Source organism: Dromiciops gliroides, chromosome 3 (assembly GCF_019393635.1).
Source record: "Dromiciops gliroides isolate mDroGli1 chromosome 3, mDroGli1.pri, whole genome shotgun sequence".
NCBI lineage: Eukaryota > Metazoa > Chordata > Mammalia > Microbiotheria > Microbiotheriidae > Dromiciops > Dromiciops gliroides.
Window position 1 is genome coordinate 479,425,539 of NC_057863.1, and position 22,899 is coordinate 479,448,437.

At 39.7% G+C, this 22,899-nt stretch overlaps 1 protein-coding gene across 2 annotated transcripts in view; it reads right to left on the reverse strand.

The window, feature by feature from the left end:
- The window catches only part of MTUS2 (microtubule associated scaffold protein 2), a 679,782-nt gene that overhangs the window by 230,832 nt on the left and 426,051 nt on the right, over nt 1–22,899 (reverse strand). For both annotated transcript variants that reach the window (XM_043996074.1, XM_043996073.1), the window contains one exon: nt 2,802–2,963. In XM_043996074.1, coding sequence (XP_043852009.1) covers nt 2,802–2,963 — 162 coding nt within the window. The remainder of the gene's footprint in view (nt 1–2,801; nt 2,964–22,899) is intronic.

The following is a 22,899-nucleotide window of genomic DNA, read 5'->3' on the forward strand; positions in this document are numbered from 1 at the left end:
GAGAAATTTTAAACAGAAGAGTTTCTCGTTAATCCAAGAGATGAGAGGGAGTCATTAGAGTTTATTGAGGAGGGACGTGATGCGGGCAGAGCTGTGTTTTAAGAACATCACCTTGGTGGTTGGAGGAATGGGAATGGGGATAAAGCAGAGAGAAGAAAAACTTGAGGTAGGTAGACCAATTAAGAGGCTATTACGGAGGGGCGGCTAGGTGGTACAGTGGATAGAGCACCGGCCCTGGAGTCAGGAGTACCTGAGTTCAAATCCAGCCTCAGACACTTAGTACTTACTAGCTGTGTGACCCTGGGCAAGTCACTTAACCCCAATTGCCTCACTAAAAAAAAAAAAAAAAAGAGGCTATTATGGGCAGCTAGGGGGCACAGTGAATAAAGCACTGGCCCTAGATTCAGGAGGATCTGAGTTCAAATACGGCCTCAGACATTTGAAGCTTACTAGCTGTGTGGCCCTGGGCAAGTCACTGAAACCTCATTGCCCTACCAAATAGAAAACAAAAAAAAAAAAAGGAGGCTATTACAATAGTATGGGCCAGACTAGTATGGTAGTTGAGTGAGCAGAAAGAAGAAATAGGTGTTACAAAGTTAGGATTAACCAGACTGGGCAAGTGAACATGGAAGGTGGTAACCCAATCAGAAATAATAAAGTCAGAAGAGGGAATATGTGGAGGGGGAAATAACCAATCACATTTCTCCATCATTTTAAGGTATGCACATCTCTTTCTTCAAAACAATTCTATGGGGTCAGCAGCATTCATAGTCTATCAGAAGAGGAAACCAAAGCAGCATTTTTTCCAAATAGTCCATTCTCTCTCTCCCTCCCTCCCCCAAAAAACATCAGGACAGGTTCACAATCAAACAAAGGGCATTCCTTTGTGAAACTTCTCTAAAAGCACAATTTCTTTTTCTCAGGATATGGATTTCATTGAACATGAACAATAATGAAATTGATGATAGGTCTATATAAAAACCCTTGAAACTTTTAAAGAACCTCAGTGGTGAGCATGATAAAAAGAATCTGTCATTTTTCTAATAAAGGGGGAAACTTTTTTTCTTTAAGCTGATAGGAATTTCAGTTCTTTCAGCAGACAGTTTTTGTTTGTCATAGAATCTAGAACAATCCATTGTATGCAGTGATGTAATAATGAGGGTCTAGACCAGGGGTTCTTAACCTTTCTTAACCTTTTTTGTGTCAGGGACCCCCTCAAGTAGTCTAGTGAAGCCTTTTGGACCCTTCTCAGAAGAATGTTTATCAGTGCAGAAAATAAGATATACAGGATAAAAAATCAAACCAATTACATTGAAATACAGTTGTAACGATGACAATAATTGCTAGTATTTATATAATGCTTTAAGGTTGGCAAAGTGCATTACAAATATCACATTTTATCCTCACAACCCTAGGAGACAGGTAGTATTGTTATCCCTGTTTTATAGATGGATTGCCCAGGGGTCACCCTGCAAGTGAATGTCTGAGGTAAGATTTGAACTCAGGTCTTCCTAATTCCCAGTATGGTGCTCTATCTACAGAGATACTTATCTTCCTGGTTATGAAAATCTAAAAAAGAAACGAAAAGAAAGATCCACAGACCCCAGGTAGACAAGCCCCTGTTAACAAGTTCACTTTACAATGTTCTTCACGGATAGTTTTTAGGATGATCACAGACTGGTAGACATGGAGGCGGTAAGCACCTCAGAACCAAAAACTGGCCATAACATTTTCCAAAACAAGCATCAGCGTATGTACAGTCTCACAGAGGGTATCCTGGGCATTTACTTTGCCTGTCCCCCATGCCTGCAACAGTCTCCCTCCTCTGCTGTGATTACTGACCTCCCTGGCTTCCAAAATGCCACCTTCTATAGGGAGTCATCTCGACCCCTCTTAATTACAAGGCCTTCCCTCTGGTAATTATTTTTTATTTAGCTTGTTGGAGTTTTTTACTCACTTTTCAGTCATGTCTGACTCTTCATGAATCCTTTTGGGGTTTTCTTGGCAAAGATACTGGAGTGGTTTTCCATTAACTTCTCTAGATCATTTTACAGATGAGGAAACTGAGGCAAATAGGGTTAAATGACTTGCCCAAGGTCATATGGCTAAAAGCAGCTAGGTGGCACTGTGGGTAGAGCACTGGCCTTGGAGTCTGGAGAACCTGAGTTCGAAACTCACCTCAGACCTTTTTGCTTACTACCTATGTGACTCTGGGCAAGTCATTTAACCCTGATTGCCTTAAACATCCAGGGCCATCTCCAGTCATCCTTATCTATATCTTGCCACTGGACCCAGATGGCTCTGGAGTAGAGAGTGAGGTGGGTGACCTTTCACAGCCCTCCCTCGCTTAAATCCAATTCACTGCAAGTCATGACATCACCTCCTGATGTCATGATTCTCTTTGAGAACAAAGGACAAACAACAACAATTTCCTATTTGTCCTGTTCACAGCTTGCTTTATGTGTATCTATATGCTGACTTCCTGATTAAAGTGTAAGCTCCTTGAAGACAGGTACTGTCTTTTGCTTTTTTTTTTTTTTTTTTTTGGTATCCTCAGTGCTTAGCACTGAGGTGTTTAATAAATATTTGTTTACTGATTGATTCCTTTTGTTAAATTTCCCTAAAGTTTATTTTTTCTTCTTGAAACTGGAACTTTACTGGAAAACCCAGGACATATAGCTGCCACACTCAGGGGTTATTTGTTCTGCCCTTTTACATTGTTAATGTTGAAAATGACTTTAGGAAAATGTCTAGTAGAGTATAGCTATGCTACTTTCCATGCAGATTCTTTAGAATCTTACCAGCAGGCGTGGAAGTTGGTTTTGGTGCAGGAAGCAAACTCCGGCGGGGAGTGGTCACAATGTTGGCTGCTTGTGCTGTGGTCCTCCCGGTCCCCTTGGGTGCATCTTTAGAAAGCACAGCTGCTTTTGGAGCAGGCTGGTCTTCATTTACAAAGCTGGAACCTATAGGAGGCCAAGAGTAATTAATTATAACTTCATGAAAAATAGATTGACTCTGTTTCTATTTGCAATTACCAACTATGATAAAAGCACAGTATCTTTATATCCTGACCTGTTAATGAGAGACCATGGACGCATATGTCTTTGTGTAACCAAATATGCTAGAAAAAAACTCACTTTTCCCAAAGCATAACTATTGTTCCCAAATTATCTCTGCATTGGGAAGAGATAGTTAAAAGTTTAAAGTAGGGGCGGCTAGGTGGCGCAGTGGATAGAGCACCGGCCCTGGAATCAGGAGTACCTGAGTTCAAATCCGGCCTCAGACACCTGACACTTACTAGCTGTGTGACCCTGGGCAAGTCACTTAACCCCAATTGCCTCAATAAAAAAAAAAAAGTTTAAAGTAATACAACAGATTTCTATGATGTAAAGTAACACAGCAGTTCTATGATTCTATTCAGTCATCTAAAATTGATTTTTCATGGGGCTGAGTGGGAATAAGTTTTTGGTTAACATAGGTTAGTTTTCGATTAGATTTCCCAATTGACAAATAGTCAAAAGACACATATAAGTAGTTTTCAGAGGAAGAAACCCAAGCTATCAACTACCATATGAAAAAAATGCTCCATTAATAATTTGAGAAATAGGAATGAAAACATCTTTGAGGTTCTACCTCCCACCCATCAGATTGGCTAAGTTCACATAAAAGGAAAATGACAAATGCTAGAAGGGCTATGGAAAAAGTAGTATTAGTACACTGTTGATGGAACTGTGAACTGGTCAAGCCATTATGGAATGCGATTTGGAGCTACGCTTAAAAAAGTTACTAAACCTTGATCCAATGACACCACTAATATAATAATAAATCATAAAAGCTAACATTTATGTAGTGTTTCTTATCTGCCAGACACTGTGTTAAGCATTCTCTAATCTCATTTGATCCTTATAACAACCCTTGGAGGGAAGTGCTATTATTATCCCCATTTTATAGATGAAGAAACTGAGGCAAACAGAGGTTAAGTGACTTGCCCAGGGTCACAAGGCTGTTAAGTGTTTGAGGTAGGATTTTAATTCAGGTCTTCCTGATTTCAAGGTAGCTGCCTCTACTAGGTCTATACCTCAAAGAAATGAAAGAAAGAGAAAAATGACCCATACATTCATTCATTCATTCATTCGTTTGTTTGTTTTTGTTTTTTGTTTTTGGTGAGGCAATGAGGGTTAAGTGACTTGCCCAGGGTCACACAGCTAGTAAGTGTCAAGTGTCTGAGGCCAGATTTGAACTCAAGTCCTCCTGAATTCAGGGCCGGTGCTTTATCCACTGCACCACCTAGCTACCCCCAATGACCCATATATTTATAAAACCTTTTTGTGGTAGCAAAAAAACTGACTCATCAACTGGGTGATGCTTGAACAAATGACGGTTCGCAAATGTAATAAAATACTCTTATACTGTAAGAAATGATGAAGGGACGGTTTTAGAGATACTTAGGAGGTCTCATATGAACAGATAGAGAACGAAATAAGGAGAACAATTTATGAAACAACATTGTAAAGACATAACATTCTGAAAGACTTAAGAACTTTGATCGATGCAATAACCAAACACAATTCCAGAGAATTCATGATGAAACAAACCACCCATCTCCTGACAGACAGATGATGAACCTGGGGTACAGAATGGAAAATACATGTTTTGGATACAGCCAAAGCTGGAATCCATTTTGCTAGATGATACATATTCACAAAAGGCTTCTTCTTTCTTTCTTTTCAATGGGAGATGAGGTAGATTTGTGATCATTGAAAAAAAAATTTAAAAATGAATTAGAATTCAATATAATCTCCTCCATCTGGCATTTAAAACTTTCACAACCTGACCCTTTCCTGCCTTTCCACTCTTCCTACACACTACTCCACACACTCTAGTTCTGCCATATTGGCTTACTCACTGAAACCAACTAAGTTTCCTCCATTTCCTATCAATGTGCCTTTTCACTTGCTGTGCCCTATGCTGCAAGGTTCTTCCTCCTCCCCTCTATCTCCTAAAGTTCCCAGTTTCCTTCAAGACTCAGCTTAAACACCAACTACTATGGGAATCCTCTTCAGGCCCCTCTCAACTGCTACTGCCTTCTTTTACAAGGCCTCTTCTGTTTGTAGGTGACCTATGTAGTTATCCCTTCTACATTGGCAGGGTTAGGGATGCAGCGCTCCCTCAATCTGAAAAATCCTTATAAAATTGTTTGCCCCTCCCTTCATACCAGAGAAAAAGTCTGAATTTTTACTTTTTTTAATGGGGTATTTACCATACCTTATAAAATTTGGGTGGATATTATACAATCCTATACATATATTTTATGCATTTCTGAGTTTCTAAACTTTTTCTGTGTCATCTGCTGGCTCTTGTAAATCATCTGTGGCTTCTACAAAACTTCCAAAAAATTCCCATTTTATTTCTTATGCTGACTTGTGATCTATAAAAACTGATGGGGAAAGGCGTGATGTGAAAGGGATAACTGAATATCTATCCATATAGACACATGTTGTCTACTGAGTTTTTTCAAGGCAAAGACTGTTTCCTTTCATTTATGGGATCCCTAGCACTTAGCACATTGCATTGTATGTAGTAAGAGCTCAATAGATGTTTATTGGTTGATTGATCTTGAAAGAAAAGGAGCTCACCTGAAATTTAGCTCTCCTGGATGGAAACTTTCTATTCTTTTTTTTTGGGGGGGCGACAATGAGGGTTAAGTGACTTGCCCAGGGTCACACAGCTAGTGTCAAGTGTCTGAGGTCACATTTGAACTCAGGTCCTCCTGAATCCAGGGCCTGTGCTTTATCCACTGCGCCACCTAGCTGCCCCCGAAACTTTCTATTCTTATGAAACTGGGTAGGAAACCTGAGGGAGCTAGAACTTAGTTTTGTTCCAAACACAAGAACACAACTGACTGAAAACTTCAATATTTTTGTTTTTGCTAGAAATCTGAACAGTCATTAAATAGGAGTGTCTTGTGAGAATCAGTTCTTCTGTTCTCCAGTAGAAATGACACATTAAGTTTGAAAGAATAAACATTGGCTTCAGCAATCCACCAGTGTTCAACAGATTCTCCTATTTTAAGTTTAGATAGCAACAAGAAGTATTTATTACTTACTATGCACTAAGCACTTACTATGCACAAAGCTCTGAAGGAAATACAGCATTTGGTTAAGCCATAATTCCTGGCCACTAATATTGAATGGTATAATCCACAATATTATAGTAAGTATGTTAGAATGTTGTGAAACAAAGTGCTAAGTGGTTTCTGTGAGAGAAGGTTGTTACCAACTAAGGAGATCACAGAAGTCTTCCCGGAGAAGGCAGTCTTTGGATTGTTCTTAAAACAAGAGTTAGAGAGTCAAACAACCAAGAATAGGAGGGAGAGTGCTAGGGGCTTAGGGAACAATGGGAGCAATCATGTGAAGATGGGAGAATCTAATGCGTTTTATTTTATTTTTCTGAGGTGGGGGTGGGAGCAGAGATTTCATTCCTTTGGCATATTTTTCTTTTTTTCTTTCTTTTTCTTTTTTCTTTTTTTTTGGCAATGCAATTGGGGTTAAGTGACTTGCCCAGGGTCACATAGCTAGTAAATCTTAAGTGTCTGAGGCCAGATTTGAACTCAGGTCCTCCTGACTCCAGGGCCGGTGCTCTATCCACTGCACCACCTAGCTGCCCCTGGCATATTTTTCAGAAGCCTTTACAGCAGAACTTAATCTCAGTATCCAGGTTTGTATAGAGACAACACAATAAGAATATTTGTTATGTGAAAAACAGAAAGAAATAGCTATACATCCATGTGTATGCTCAAATGTGATAAGTATATAAAATACTCCAGAAACTTGAAACTTACATAAATGCCAGAAATCATCAATATATGTACACACATATAAGGCTGAGAAATTTCAGTTGAAATGTCTATTAAACTAGCAACCGTAATTGGGAAAGCCTACATATCTATTAACCTAGGCCTCTCCTCTCTCCTGAACTCCAGTCTCACATCACCAACTACCCCTCAAACTCATCCTATCCAAAATAAAATCAACGTTCTTCCTCCCCAACACTTCCTGCTTCCTTACTTTTCTATTTCTGTTGAAGACATCCCCAGGTTTTTATCCTGGGGGCATCATGCAACCCAAGTTGGCGTGCTTGGCATTACTATCCTTTCATCTTCCCCTCTCTCTCAACTCTGACATCTAATCGGTGGTCAAGTTCTACTCATTCTACCTCCACGGTATCTCTTGCATTCATTAACACCTTTCTCTTCCCTCACGTGGATACTATCCTGGTTAGGGTCCTTATCACTTCTTACCTGGATTTTGTGATTAGACATTTGTATGTCTCTTCTCCAATCCATCATCCAAACAACTGCCAACACACAGACAGCACAGATCTATGTCATTCCCCTACTCAAAAAGTTAGCCTCTAAATAAGATAAGAATTTCTCTGTTGACCTTTGAAGCACTTCACCACCCAGTTCTAATTGACCTTTCCAAACTCATTACCAATTTGTTCTTGGAATTCTTCTTCTTTCTTTTTTTTGGTGAGGCAATTGGGGTTAAGTGACTTGCCTAGGGTCACACAGCTGGTAAGTGTCAAGTGTCTGAGGCTGCATTTGAACTCAGGTCCTCCTGAATCTAAGGCCGGTGCTTAATCCACTGCGATACCTAGTTGCCCCCTATTTGTTGTTGTTGAGTCATTTCCAGTCCTATCTAACTCTCCAATAATCCCATTTGGGTTTACTTAGGAAAGGTATTGGAAATGGTTTGCCATTTCCTCCTCCAGCTCATTTTATATGAGGAAACTGAGGAAAACAGGGTGAAGTGACTTGCCCAGGGTCACAGAGCTAGCAAGTGTCTGAGGTACAAATTTGAATTCAGGAAGATTAGTCTTCCTGAATCTAGGCCCAGCACTCTATTACCTGCACCACCTAGCTACTTTTTATTATTATTATTATTATTATTGGTGAGGTAATTGGGGTTAAGTGACTTGCCCAGGGTCACACAGCTAGTAAGTGTCAAGTGTCTGAGGCCATATTTGAACTCAGGTCCTCCTGACTCCAGGGCCAGTGCTTTATCTACTGCGCCCCCTAGCTGCCCCCAGCTACCCATTATTACTATTCTCCCGCAAATTCTCTACGTTGCAGCCAAAGGGGTCTACCTGCTGTTCCTTGTACAGAAAATGCTATTTCCCATTTTCTGCACTTTTGCAAAGTCTGGCTCCCATGAGGAGGAAGCGTACATCCTTCTCCCCCATGTTTTTAGGAGCTCTGGCTTCCTTCAAAATGCAATTCAACTGCTACATCCTATGGGAGTCCTCTCTTCACATCCCAAGTTGCTAGTACCATCTCCTGGGCAATTACTTTTTATGTACTTTCTATACAGTTTGCATTTCCTGCACGGTCTGGTTTCAGCTCCCTGAAATAAGATGCCCCTCCCAGGATAAACTCATCACTTCTAAACTCACCATCCTGTTCCTAACTCAAGGATCCATTGACATCACCTCGCTCAGCCTCTTCTCCCCTCGGAATGGAGGGTAGAGTGACAACCTCCTATCAGTGCCTCCCTTCTTAAAGGGCAGAAGAAACTGTACTTTCAGATTACTCCACTTTGCATCTGTTGCCCTGCCATGAAACAAAATGGCCCTATGTCCAGTAACCACCTCCCCAGCCCCCCAGCCCATTTCTGCCTTCTTTAATTAATTAATTAATTTAATTATTTAATTGTTGTTGTTGTTGTTGTCGAGGCAATTGGGATTAAGTGACTTGCCCAGGGTCACACAGCTAGTAAGTGTCAGGTGTCTGAGGCTGGATTTGAACTCAGGTCCTCCTAAATCCAGGGCCAGTGCTTTACCCACTACGTCACCTAGCTGCCCCTCCTGCCTCCTTTTTGCGTTGTTTCTCCCTTTAGACTGTAAGCTCATTGGGGAAGGAACCATCTTTCTTCTTTATTAATTGCATCCCCAGCACTTAGCACAGTGCCTGGCACGTTGTAGGTACTTAATAAATATGTATTGGATTTGTTGGAGTATTTACTGTGCATAGAGCACAATGTATATTATTTTTATATAATTATTATATTACTTTTCAATGTGCATGCCCTTTCCTTCAACATAATAATAAAAATAGCTAGCATTTACATAGCACTTCAAAGTTTGCAAAGCACTTTGAAATATTATGTCATTTAATCTTCACACCAACCCTGGGAGGGAGATGTTATTGTATTTTCTATTTTATAGAGAATGAAGCTGAGGCACAGAGAGGGCAAGTGACTTTTCCAGGGTCACACAACTAGTAAGTGTCTGAGATTGGATTTGAACTCAGGTCCTCCTGACTCTAGGTCCGAAGCTCTATCTACTGTGCCATCTAGCTGCCTAGTTCCTTGAAGACAAGGATGATGCCATTATTGTCTGTGTAGCTTCATTTCTTGGTACACAGTAGATACTCAGGAAATGATTGTTTAACCGAATGAACCAACGAATGAGCAATTACAACATGCCTGGAATAAAACTGAACAGTTACAAGGATGTGATGATTCTCCTAGAAAAAAAAAATGAGCAACAACAGCTGGAAGAAGCATATAGAATTTCAGAGGAAGTGTATTATTTTTATTTTCATCCCTTTAAACAGATAGGAATAAAATTCTATTCAGATAGTGCCTGTGGAGAAATGATAACATTATTAAAATGGTGCACATGTGTGCATGTGCATGTGTATGTGCATGTGCTTGTGAATGAGTGTGTGTGTGTGTGTGTGTGTGTGTGAATGTAAGGATTTTGTTTAGGCTTGTAAAATAAGAGATTTTTTCCCCTCTATTTCTTGCTAAGGCCTCAAAGCATGTTATAAATAATTCTTGATAAGTTGCTCTTTTTTTGGAGTGGGGTGAGGAAGGGTTAAGAAGAAAAGCAAATTTATGGGGAAAAGGGAACAATGAGCTATTTCAATTTGAGAAGTCCATGCATCATTGGTCTTTTAAGGTGGCTTTCAGAGTAAGGTTTAAGTGTGTAACATCCCCATGGATTTATGCAAATGCAGTTGACCCTTACAAGTAACATCAGTGACATTAAAAACTCAATCAATCCAATCTGTGTCAGACTGAGAAAGAGCAGGCCTGATCTGAACCGAGTCATGGACTGAATACACTGAAAAAAGACAATTACCCTGTTTCTGTATTGCAAGGCTTCCTTGCCAGTTTCAGAGTAGAAAACTGAGAATTTCTCTGAGGAAACTTGTGCCATTTTTGATACTGAGGGGCTGATAGAAATCACGTGACATTATCAAATGTCCAACATGTTGACTACACAGTGTTGCTGCTACTAACAAAAAATATTTTATTTATTTATTTATTTTGTTTTTGCAGGACAATGAAGGTTAAGTGACTTGCCCAGGGTCACACAGCTAGTAAGTGTCAAGTGTCTGATGCCAGATTTGAACTCAGGTCCTCCTGAATCCAAGGCCAGTGTGTTATCCATTGCACCATCTAGCTGCCCCTACTACCTAACAATTTAGCTCATAAAGTTTCCAAATCAATCTAAATAAGTGACCTCATTTGAGCATCACAATAACCCTGTGAGGTATTGTTATCATCTCCATTTTACAGTTGTAAGGGTCAGCTGAATCAGAGACTTAGAGTAGTTGGTTGACTTGCTCATGGTCAAATAGCTAATAATTGTAAGAGGCAGGATTGGAACACAGGTCTTCTCAATTCCGAGTCAAATGTCCCATCAACTATACTCCTTCACTTAAATGTGTATTGCTAGATTGACTTAGACAATAAGCTTTCATATGTACAGTTTTTTCCCTCAGTAATTGATTCAAACTCCTTGTGAGGGAATATATATATACATACATATATATATATGTATATATATATATAGGCAGAGTTTAAATGTCTTGTTTATTAATCCCTCTTGCACCAGGCTTTATTCTTTTATGTGAAATTTATTATACTGGGAACATTTCAATTTAGAAATCTGGCTGCTTTCCAGAATGGCAAGTAATTCTTCTGTTTGAAGTATGAGGTACGTGTAATCTCTTCTGAATTATAGAAATAAAACAAAAACCCAACAACACATACACATTCACCACACCTTCGTTTATAGACCACAGAATCACAGAACCAGAAGGGTGGTAGGGACCTCAGTGGACATTTCTAGTCCAACCCATCCATGGGAAAGGAATCTCTGCTCCAAAATAACTTGTAAGTGGCCATCCAACTTCTGCTTGTGGCTTCTACTGAGAGAGCGTCCACTACAGTCCACTGTTGTCCAGTCGTTTTTCAGTCATTTTTGATTCTTCATGACCCCATTTGGGATTTTCTTGGCAAAGACACTGGATAGGTTGGTCATTTCCTTCTCCAGTTCATTTTATAGATGAAGAGACTGAGACCTTGCCCAGGGTCACAAAACTAGTAAAACTAGTAAGGGTCTGAAGCCAGATTTGAACTCATAAAAAATGAGTCTTTCTGATTCCAGACCTAGTGCTCTCTCCAATATGCCACCTAGTTGCCCAGTCTGAGGTAGCTCCAATTCGCAGAAAGTTTTTCCTGACATTAGGCTCCATTAATTGCGACTCTTTGCAAGCTCCACCCATTGCTCCAGATTCTTCTCTGAGACTAAACAGAAGTCTAATCCATTCTTTCCATGACACCTTTTCAAATCCTTATACAGCTATCATGCCACCCCGCCAACCCGTGTTTTCTTCTCCAGCTTAAACATCTCCTGTTCTTTCAATCCTTGGCTCAAGGCCCTTCACCATTGAGGTTGACCTCTTTTAGATCCTATCCAGTTTATCAATAATCTACCTAAAGGGGCAGCTGGGTGGTACAGTGTATAGAGCACTGACCCTGAAGTTGTGAGGACCTGAGTTCAAATCTCACTTCAGACACTTATTGGCTGGATGATTCTGGACAAGTCAGTTATCCCCAATTGCCTTAAACATCGGCAGCCAACTCCACTTGTCCTGATGTATATTTTGCCACTGGACACAGGTGACTCTAGAGGAGAGAGTGAGGTTGGTGACCTTGCACAGTCCTCCCTCACTTAAATCCAATTCACTGCAAGTCATGACATAATCCCGATGTCATGGTCCTCTAGGGGAACCAAGGATAAACAAAACAATGCAATCTACCTAAATGTGGCACCTAGAACTGAACAAAATATGTCCAATATGGTCTGACTATAAGAGAGTACCGTAGAACTATCCCATAGTTTTTCCTGAAAGCTATTCCCTTCCTAACATAGTCCAAGATCACACTGGCTTTATTCCCATATCCCATTTGACTCAATGAACCTTTAGGGCCTGTGGATCTTTTTCAGATTCATTACTCTCAAACTATACCTTCTCTATGTCCTACTTGTGCAGTCAATTTTTTCAGAATCAAATATATGACTTTAAATCTATCTCCATTAAATTTTATCTTTTTTTGTTTTGTTTTGTTTTTAAGTGAGGCAATTGGGGTTAAGTGACTTGCCCAGGGTCACACAGCTAGTAAGTGTTAAGTGTCTGAGGCCGGATTTAAACTCAGGTACTCCTGAATCCAGGGCTGGTGCTCTATCCACTGCGCCACCTAGCTGCCCCCATTAAATTTTATCTTACTGAATTCAGCTGGGTGGCACAGTGCATAGAGGACCCAGCCTGGATTCAGGAAGACTTGAGTTCAAATATGGCCTCAGACATTTACTAGCTGGGTGACCCTGGGTGAGTCACTAAAGCCTGTTTGCCTCAGTTTCCTCATCTGTAAAATGAACTGGAGAAGGAAATGGCAAACCACGACAGTGTCTTTGCCAAGAAAACCCCAAATGGGATCATGAAGAGTTGGACTGAAATGATCAAACAACAAACATGGGGATAATAATAGCATCCACATCCCAGACTCTTAGAGTTTCAAATAAGATAGTATTTCTGCTTAGCATGTATATGGCATATAGTAGGCATTATATAAATGTTGGCTTGCTGTTATCATTCATCTGAATGCATCCTGATTCGGCTGTTTCATCAAGTGTTTGTTTTTCCCTCTCAGCCTGGTGCCCTCTCCAAATCTGAAAAGAACATTTTCCTCCTACCTGTCTGCACCGTCTCAGGCACCTTTGCTGGATCTTGAGGGTAAGGACTTTTTTTTGGCCCTATCTTCATATCGTTAGCACTTAACATCTTGTCTGGCTCACAGTATGTATTTAATAGATGAATGAATGGAGGGCAACTAGGTGGCACAGTGGATAAAGCACTGGCCTTAGGTTCAGGAGGACCTGAGTTCAAAATCTGACCTCAGACACTTAACACTTACTAGCTGTGTGACCCTGGGCAAGTCACTTAACCCTCATTGCCCCCCCCCAAAAAAAAAAGAAAAAAGAAAAAAAGAAGAAAAAGACAAATAAATAGATGGATGAATGAACAAATGAATGAAAAGGCATCTATTAAGCAGTCACTATGTGAGAAACACCATGTGAAGTACTGGAGATATAAACAAAAAAAAATGAAGGCAGCCCCTGCTCTCTAACTCAGGGTGGGGGGATAAAATAGAAAATAAATTTTAGCTGCATGGCAGATGGAAAGATCTGGGAGTTCTAAAGGTGTAGTAGTGGGGCAGATGGCAAGGCTCAAAGGTCGTTAGGTTATAAAGGCAAAAATTCAAGTTTCTATTCTCGATGACTTTTTTTTTTCAGGGCAATGAGGGTTAAGTGACTTGCCCAGGGTCACACAGCTAGGAAGTGTCAAGTGTCTGATTTGAACTCAGGTCCTCCTGAATCCAGGGCCAGTGCTTTATCCACTGCTCCACCTAGCTGTCCCTGGGATCAAAGTCTCAAACAGAATAAATGAAGATTAAATCACATGCACTGGAAAGAGACAAAACAGAGATTTGAGGAGCCTGGATGTTATCCAAATTCTCTTCAAATCCCACCTACTGTGAACCTCCTCTGTTTTCACCCTCTAAAACAGGGGTTTTGATGGTACTCTGGTGATAATTATATCTATCCCTAAGTTATAGGTTTGAATTTCATTTCTAAGACTTACCAGATGACATTGGGCTAGTCACTTCAATAATCTGAGACTTATTTGTAAAATGAGGCTAATAATATCAGTAACACTTACCTCAGGGGGTTCTATAAAGGTTCAATGGAGGGAACATGGATAAAGTTTTGCAAACTCTGAAGTGCTCTATAAATATTAGGTGTTATGAAGATGATGATATCTTACTAATAAAATTTTTTTATCTCTGGGGGCAGTTAAAGAAAAACAGGTACCAGTCACATTCAGACATGTTCAGCTCAGTAAGGAAATCATACTTCTTCTTTATCTATTAGCTGGGAGGATCAATAACATGGTCATATGACTTAAAGTATAAAAACAGAAGACATAATGGAATTAATGGGACAATATTCCACCCCTTATCCCCAAAAGAGCTTCTTTGAGGGAAGGCTATGGAGGAAAATCCCCTTAACTATCATAAATAATCAAATGGAATTAAAATGCAAATTCAAGGAAGCATATTTTACTGATTTGGTATACCATTGCTCCCCAGACGTTAGTGATCCAACTGCCTTCTTCACTATTCATTTTTCATAACAAAATCTATGCAATCAAGTAGTCTAAGGTTCAGGCTGCATAATTCTCTAATTGCTACATATTTCATTGATTTAGCAGATTCTTCATTTGGTGTTACATTTAGATTGATTCTTAAACTTTGATAAACTGGGTGATTCATTTCCTATCTTTCCTGTGCACCATATTACCCGAGTGTGGGCCTGTAATTCAAACAGCTTTTCCATTGCAACCATTCTTTTATTTTATAATTTCTGCCAGAGTTGCCTTGGAGGTCAAGAAGAATATTTTGTCAAAGATATCTGACTGTAAAGATTGTTAGACAGTGGAACAGACTTGGAGGGTGATTCTGGGTTCCCTCTTGATAGAACTGGGCAAAAGTAGGATAGAAAACAAGCCCTTCCTGATGGTTGAGTGCCAAGAAACTACAGGATTGTCTAGGGCTGGTTCTCATAGGATTCAGAGTTGGAAGGGACCTGATTTAGAGATCATCACAGGAATGAAAGTGGAGACTGTTACATATTTGGAATTTAAGACTTCTTTTACTATAAGCAATTCTTGGTTGTGTCAAAGACCTTCCTACCCAGAGCCATGACCAGGAGAAGGTGCCTAAGGTCAGAACATCTGACATTTGGGGTGGGCATAATTCATCTTTCCTCTCTCATCCCTTCAATGATGCTCTCGTTCACTGTGTTCATTTACTGGTTCTCTGCTATACTGCCCACCCCCAATCCACAGTAGAATTTGCTCCAGCCCCACTGTCATTATTCTCCTTTCCTAGAACCTAATAATGACTGTACCACAAGAATGGGATATGACTCTGTGTGACCCTAGGCAAGTCACTTAACCCCAATTGCCTCACAAAAAAAAAAAACCCAAAACAAAACAAAAAACAAAAACCAAAAAACAAAAAAGAATGGGATATGACTGCCTCCAAACACATCCCACTGCTGTACCTCCTGCCTGCCACCTCTCCCCAACACCACCTCCTCCAGGATCTTGGGGTTTCTATCTCCCTGTTTTCCTTGCATTCTTCCTATGCTCTGGCTTTTTTTTGTGGCCCTCAATTCTCCTAAAATCCCTTTACTTACCCTCACCATCCCCTAAAGCTAGAGTTCTATATCTCTTTTCTTTCTCAGAAAAAAAAAAATCTTAACTTGCTTTCTTCCCCTTCCTCTTATGCTGTTCACTTCTAGATCCATGGTAATATGCCTTTCAAATTCCTCCTTTACTATAGCTGCTCTCTCAAAATTTACCAATAATTTCTTTCTAAAATTAAGTTTTATTGATGCCTTTTTATGTATCAACATAATTTCCCCCATTATCTTCCCTCTCCTCCTCCCAGAGTGTCATCCCATATATGAAATGGTATTTTTTTTTTCTTTTGGTGGGGCAATGAGGGTTAAGTGACTTGCCCGGGGTCATGCATCTAGTAGGTGTCAAGTGTCTGAGGTGGGATTTGAACTCAGGGACTACTGAATCCAGGGCCGGTGCTTTATCCACTGCACCACCTAGCTGCCCCCCAAAATGGTATTTTTAAAGACAAAAAAAGAAAAGGAAAAAGTCAGCAAAACTGATTAATACATGGAAAAAAGTCTGAAAATATGTACAATGTGCAGCACTTGTGGACCTTCCACTTCTGCAAAGGAGGGGGTGGGAATGCTGTCTCATATCTTTTCTTTTGGGCTATGCTTGTTCTTTGTCATTTTTTAATACTCACTTTTTGGGGGAGGCAATCAGGGTTAAGTGACTTTCCCTGGGTCACACAGCTAGTAAATGTCTGAAGCTGAATTTGAACTCAGATCCTCCTGACTCCAGGGCAGGTGTTCTAGCCAATGTGCCACCTAGTTGCCGCTTAACATCCACTTTTTTTGTATTTCTTTATATTTACACTGTTGTAGTCATTGTATACATTGTTTTCTTGGCTCTGCTTATTTCACTCTCCACTCTTTTTTTAATTCTTCCCATGCTCCTCTGCATTCATCACATTCATCTTTTCTCACACCACAGTAATATTCCATTACATTCATGTATCACAATTTGTTTAGCTGTTCCCCAATTGATGGACACTTACTTTGTTCCCCATTCTTTGCTATCACAAAAGTGCTGCAATAAATATTTTGGTGGGGACAGCTAGGTGTCACAGTGGATAAAGCACTGGCCCTGGATTCAGGAGGACCTGAATTCAAATCCGGCCTCAGACACTTGACACTAGCTGTGTGACCCTGGGCAAGTCACTTAACCCCAATTGCCTCACCGCCCCCCCAAAATATTTTGGTATACTTGAATTCCAAACATATTGCAATCTAGACAAAAGGTTATGAAGACCTGAACCATAGTAGGTATCTGAGTACAGAAAAAAGTGGCCTTGTTCCTTGCATATCTCAAAAGGTAGTTTGGAATGGGAAGTGAGCAATATTTAATTCTGACTCCTCGGTTTCACTTTCTGGTGCCAAAAGACTCCTGAACAGTTTTGTTTCCAAAGGACAAAGTCTACTGAGCAGTGTCTGTTACAAAAAATAACCTTCCTGATGGCCACTGGCAGCAAACTAAACTATAAGACTCACTGCCAGCCTACAGAACAATTCTCTGATACAACATACATGCCCAGCCATCTGTTCAGGTGGCATTGTGCCTCTCAAAATGGCATGCCAACTTCATCAGGGCTCAGGTGCCAATCAAATAGAGGACTAGAAGGGACAGCTGCCCTACAGGAAAAAAAATGCCTCCCTGATGCCAAGGAATGCCAAATTAGGGCACATGTCAGGTAACAAAGGATGATATCTGTTGGCACTTTGGTGCATTGTATTCACCATAAATGATTTCCCCTTAGTATCTGTTTCTTCCAGATTGCTTCTCTGCTGAGACTCTTATACAAGGAATTGGAAACATTAGGGGGTTGGAGGAAGCAGAGGTACGGTACAGAAGAGGACTTCAAAAAATATGACAGCTGTTTGTTGTCCAGACACTAATTTACAGGATTACAGAAATACTTTTGCCTTTTCAAGAGAGGAGGAATGTCAGGAAATATGATTTCAAATAATGAAACTAACTAAAATATGACAACATGAAACAGTATTTTTCTTGTCTAAAATCTAAACAAAACAATCTCATGTCTCAACTTCACTCTGAAGTCCTTCAGTGAAGATGCTGGTTAGGGTTGGTCTGTTTAAGTGAAATCAGCAAAGTCCTCCAGTATTGCCTTCTAAGAAAGTTATATTTTCCTTTTTAAAAAAATTTTTTTAAAAACACAAAGCTATTACTTCTTCTGTTTTAAGGCAAGTAGCAAAGCTGAAATGACACAAGCTTCCTAGGTTTCTCCTTCTCTTCCCTACCCTGACTTTTGAATCTTCAAGGAAAATGAAATAATCACAAGTTGGGTAGCTTGAACAGGAATTCAAGGATCAGGGAATCAAATCAATCATGATTTCTTAAGTAGAAGCTAAGGCACGGGGGAAAAAAGGATAAGACAAGCTCTTTGTCTTCAAGGATCTTATGATCTATTTGGGAAAACACTAAATAGGAGCTCCCTCGTTTGCACTAATCCCTGCCCTTTCTAATCATTTTGAAGTACTTGGGAGGGACTTTCAGGAGGGACTCCATAGGTTTGCTCCCATAAGGTTTTCTTCTTTTCCCCAGTTTTTCTTTGTCACATCTCAACCTAGAGTTTCTCTAGAGCTCCTAGCCTCTTCATGGCCATGGAAGTCACTGGAAAAACATTTAGAGACATAGTGTGCCTGTGCTGAAGCCCATCCTTTCCCAACCAATCTCCCTACAGAGTGAATCAGAGAAAATCTTATTAAATGGTTGTCATCTGAGCAGTTAGAAACCCCATCATTTCTGCCTTTAAGATCCACTATGCTATTCTTCAAGTTCCTTGATCACCTAGTTATGGTGGATAAATAATGGGCTTTCAATTAATTTCTTCCTTTATCCCCTATTTCCACTGTCAAGTAAATATGTCACAGTCTTTTGAGGAGCCCCAGGAATAATTTTATAAAACAAACAAAACAAACCTAATTTTATACATATTTTGCAAAATTTCTAATGGACTAAATACTAGGTAATTTACAGTGGAATACTGACCTTTAAATTTTGGCCTCAGGATCAGGAGTAATATGGGTTAATCACCAAGATCAGTGTAAAGAGTGTAGAGATATAAGGGCTTTAAAAAGTACTAGAAAGGGCTTACATTGTTGTCATCATCACTTTTTAAAATTAAATTTTATCTTCTGAATGAACAAAAATCAATCTTTTCAAAGTAACATACCCCAAACAGAACTTGTTATCTTTTCCATTAAACCTTCAAACTTTCCTGTTTCTGTTGAAGGTGCTGTCATCCTCACAGTTACTCAGGTTCGTGATCTCAGAGTTGTCTGATTCCTCCCTTTCTCGAACTCCCAGATTCAGTAAATTGCCATCTTGTTGTTTCTACCTGAATAATATCCCTCTTGTTTCCTTCTCTTCAAATCTATGGCCACTGCCTTGGCTTGGGCCTGAGTTATCTCTCACCTGAATTATCCCAATTGCCTCCTACCTGATCTTTCTTCCTCAAGTCTTCCCCTTTCCAATCCATAATCTTCCTAAGGTACAGATCTGATGAGCTCTCTTTCCTTATTAAAAACCTGCAGCAGCAATCTAGCGCCTCTAGGGGAAAATACAAATTCTTAATTAGGCACTTAAGAGCCTTCCCAATTTTGGCCCCAACTTACCTTTCAAGTCTCATTTCACATAACCACCAGGATGATGATGACAATGACCACAACTATGGCCATTGTTGCTGCCGCTGTCACCACCACCACCATTTATATAGGGTAGGTGGGTGGATAGAGTGCTGGGCCTTGATTTGGAAGACTCATCTTCCTGAGTTCAAATCTGACCTTAGTTACTAGCTGTGTGACCCTGGGCAAGTCACTTACCCCTAGTTGTTTCAGTTTCCTCATCTATAAAATGAGCTGAAGACGTAAATGACATAGTAGTAAATGGAGAAGTAAATTCAGTATCTTTGCCAAGAAAACTCCAAAAGGAGCCACAAAGAATTGGACACTACTAAACAACAATAAAATTATATATAGCATTTATTATGTGCCAGGCAGCATGCTTAGCGCTTTATAATCATTATCTCATTTGATCCTCACAACCACCCCTGGGAATAGGTGCTATTATTATCCCCATTTTAAGGATACAGAAAGTGACTAGCCCAGGGTCACACAACTAGTAAGTATCTGAGGCTGGATTTGAACTCAGGTCTTCCTGACCCCTGAGCCAGTGCTCCATCCAATGTACCACCTTCATGTTACCTTTCAGCTAAACTGTCCATATATATCACATCTCTCACCTAGATACCTAATCACAGACTGTCACCAATGCTTTGGCTGCACACCCTCCTCATTCTACTTCTCAGAACTAAGGTGATACATCTTCTGTGAAGCTTTACACAGTTTGCCTTTTTGCTGGTCCTCTTTTGCTTCTCAAATTACCTTATATTTTGTTTGTATTTTACTTTTGATGCAGTTAAATGCTGCCTTCTTAGGGATGGACAAACTATTCTGCAGGTAAACCCTGTGGAGTTCTTGTTTTTCATTTAGCAGCTTCTGAATTTCCCCATCATTTTCATCAAACCAGTCTTGATGTTTGTGTGTGTTCTGGCCCAAATGAGCAAATGCAGCGCTGTACACTAAATCTCTGAAAGCTGGCCATTACTTATCTGCTCCACTGTTGCCAAGCACTCGTTGGCTCAACTATCCCTCCAAATTAACAACTAAGTGTTCCTACTCAGAGAAGTGCTATAACCTGGGGACATTAAAGTCTTCTGGTAGTCATTTTACCTTGGGGCCACTGCTTTTGTTGAATGCAAATATTTAGCTCGAAGAGGATAAATCTATGATCAGTGCCCTCATCAGAGAAGGTGCTGTGCTCTATGAACAAAGCAAAATTGAAGTAGCTCTCAAGAAACACAAGATGTGTAAATTTAGAGAATCGAACCCAAATATTCACATGGATTACTTGTACCCTACCTGTGGTAGAACATTCCAAGCTCATATTGACCTGATCAGCTACAGTCAAACACACTGTAATTTGACTCTAACATAGTAATTTTGGAACTCTTTGAGAATGACGGACAACAACCACCTTATACTTTACTCATGTGAATAGGTGCTATATCTCTGAAGTCTAAGCTTCTAAAAAGCAACCAATGTTTATTTATTTTGTCTTTATGGCCCCAGCACCTAGCATGGTGCCTTTGATTATAGTAAGTGCTTAATAAATGCTATTTGGATTGCAAACAGTAGCACTTAAGAAAACTTCTCCATCTCCGAAGTATTTATTTTCCATCTGGACCATATATAGGACATCCTCCATGACAGTAGCAGACAGCTTTGGTGAGCATATCTCTGTTTTATGTTTTACTAGATATCAAGAATCAGAATATCATTGAACAAAGTTATCTGTGGTAGTTCTATCAAGGAATATCATATGATTTTAATATATGTATAGTGGATACCTTGTTGGAAGGGAGCCTTTAAAAATATGGGTTTTGGGGGCAGCTAGGTGGCACAGTGGATAGAACACCGGCCTTGGAGTCAGGAGTACCTGAGTTCAAATCCGTCCTCAGACACTTAACACTTACTAGCTGTGTTACCCTGGGCAAGTCACTTAACCCCAATTGCCTCATTAAAAAATAAAAATTCTTTTTAAAAAATATGGGTTTTTCCACCAAGTCGAATGGGTTTTTTTTTTTTGGTAATAAGTCAATAAACATGCTAGCATCTTGTATTCACTACACATTTCAGTTCAATACATTATTGTGAAGGGGATACCTACTATAGAAAGTCATTTTGCCAAAACATGGCTGCTCCTTTCACATTTTTTTTATGGATAGATGAGCAAGCATTTATTAAAGCATTTACAATGTGGTAGGCACTGTGGTAAGCATTTCAATTACAAATACAAGTAAACAAAACCATCTACTCTCGAGGAGCTTACATTCTAACGGGAAAGATAACACATAAAGGAAACACAGAAAGCAGGGAGAATTGGAAGAGATAGCCACATTGGAGCAAAGTAGCTGGAGAGGAGTGAGTTGAGCCAGGAGCAAAGTAAGCATGGCCGGGCCTCTGAAGTTATGGTTGTTTGCACTAGGAAATCATGAATCAAGACAACAGACCTCAGGGTAGAGATTTCTCTAAGTGTTCCTAGCAATTATGATCTTTTGTTTGGTTCTTTCACATATTTTAATCAAGGATATCTTTCATGTATTTGTGTGTGTGTAGCTTATTCTCATAAAAATTTTGTAGAGATCAGAAAGTAGGTTTACAGGTCAGAGATTTCTGATATATCCCTATCACTTTTACTTGGCAATGATACAACTGGTATTTTTGTTTGTTTTTTTGTTTTTTTGTGGAGCAATGAGGGTTAAGGGACTTGCCCACGGTCACACAGCTAGTAAGTGTCAAGTTTCTGAGGCTGGATTTGAACTCAGGTCCTCCTGAATCCAGGGCCAGTGCTTTATCCACTGTACCACCTGGCTGTCCCCACAACTGGTGTTTTTTAAAATGATTTTTTAAACACCTTCCCCTCTTTAAGATATCTAGAAAATCATTACTTAATTGATTTGAAAAAATTGCATTACTTATAGCACAATTAACTTCTGTATACAACTTCTTCTAGTCTGGTACCTCTTCTTGACTATGTCTTCCTGAATGCTATGTCCACTTCTTCATTTAGAACATTGATTATTAAGGTATTAAGTGTTTACATTTAGTTGTCCCACTAACATTGATGAAGAGATCAGATCACCAAAGAAACACTAACAAATATGTTTTCTGACACTGCCAATTTTTATCAAGCTTCGGGATATCATAGAACCTGGCCAATGACATCCAAGGTTAGAGGCAGCGAGGTGGTATTACATGTAGATAAAATGGTATACCTAGAGTTAAAAAGATGTGAATTCAAATACAGCGTCAGACACTAACTAGCCGTATGACCCTGGGCAAGTCATTTAACCTTGACTTGCCTCAGTTTCCTCATTATAAAATGTGGATAATAATAACAATTTTTTCCTAGGGTTCTTCTGAGGGTCAAATGAGACAATACTTAATAAAGTACTTTGCAAACCTCAAAGTGCTGTATAAGGGCCTATTATTATTCTTATCAATTATTATTGTTTATAATTTATTCAAAAGAAATTGGCCTAATAATCCACAAAACAAAAAAGCAAATGTCTAAAAAAATGTTTACCCTCTAGACTATGACACTGGGTAGATTATTGAGCAGGTGCATTAGCATACATACCTTAAATGGGTATTACTGAGGGATAATGAGAAGCCCAGAAGTGGACAGGGGGAAGAGAGGACTACAGTGCATCG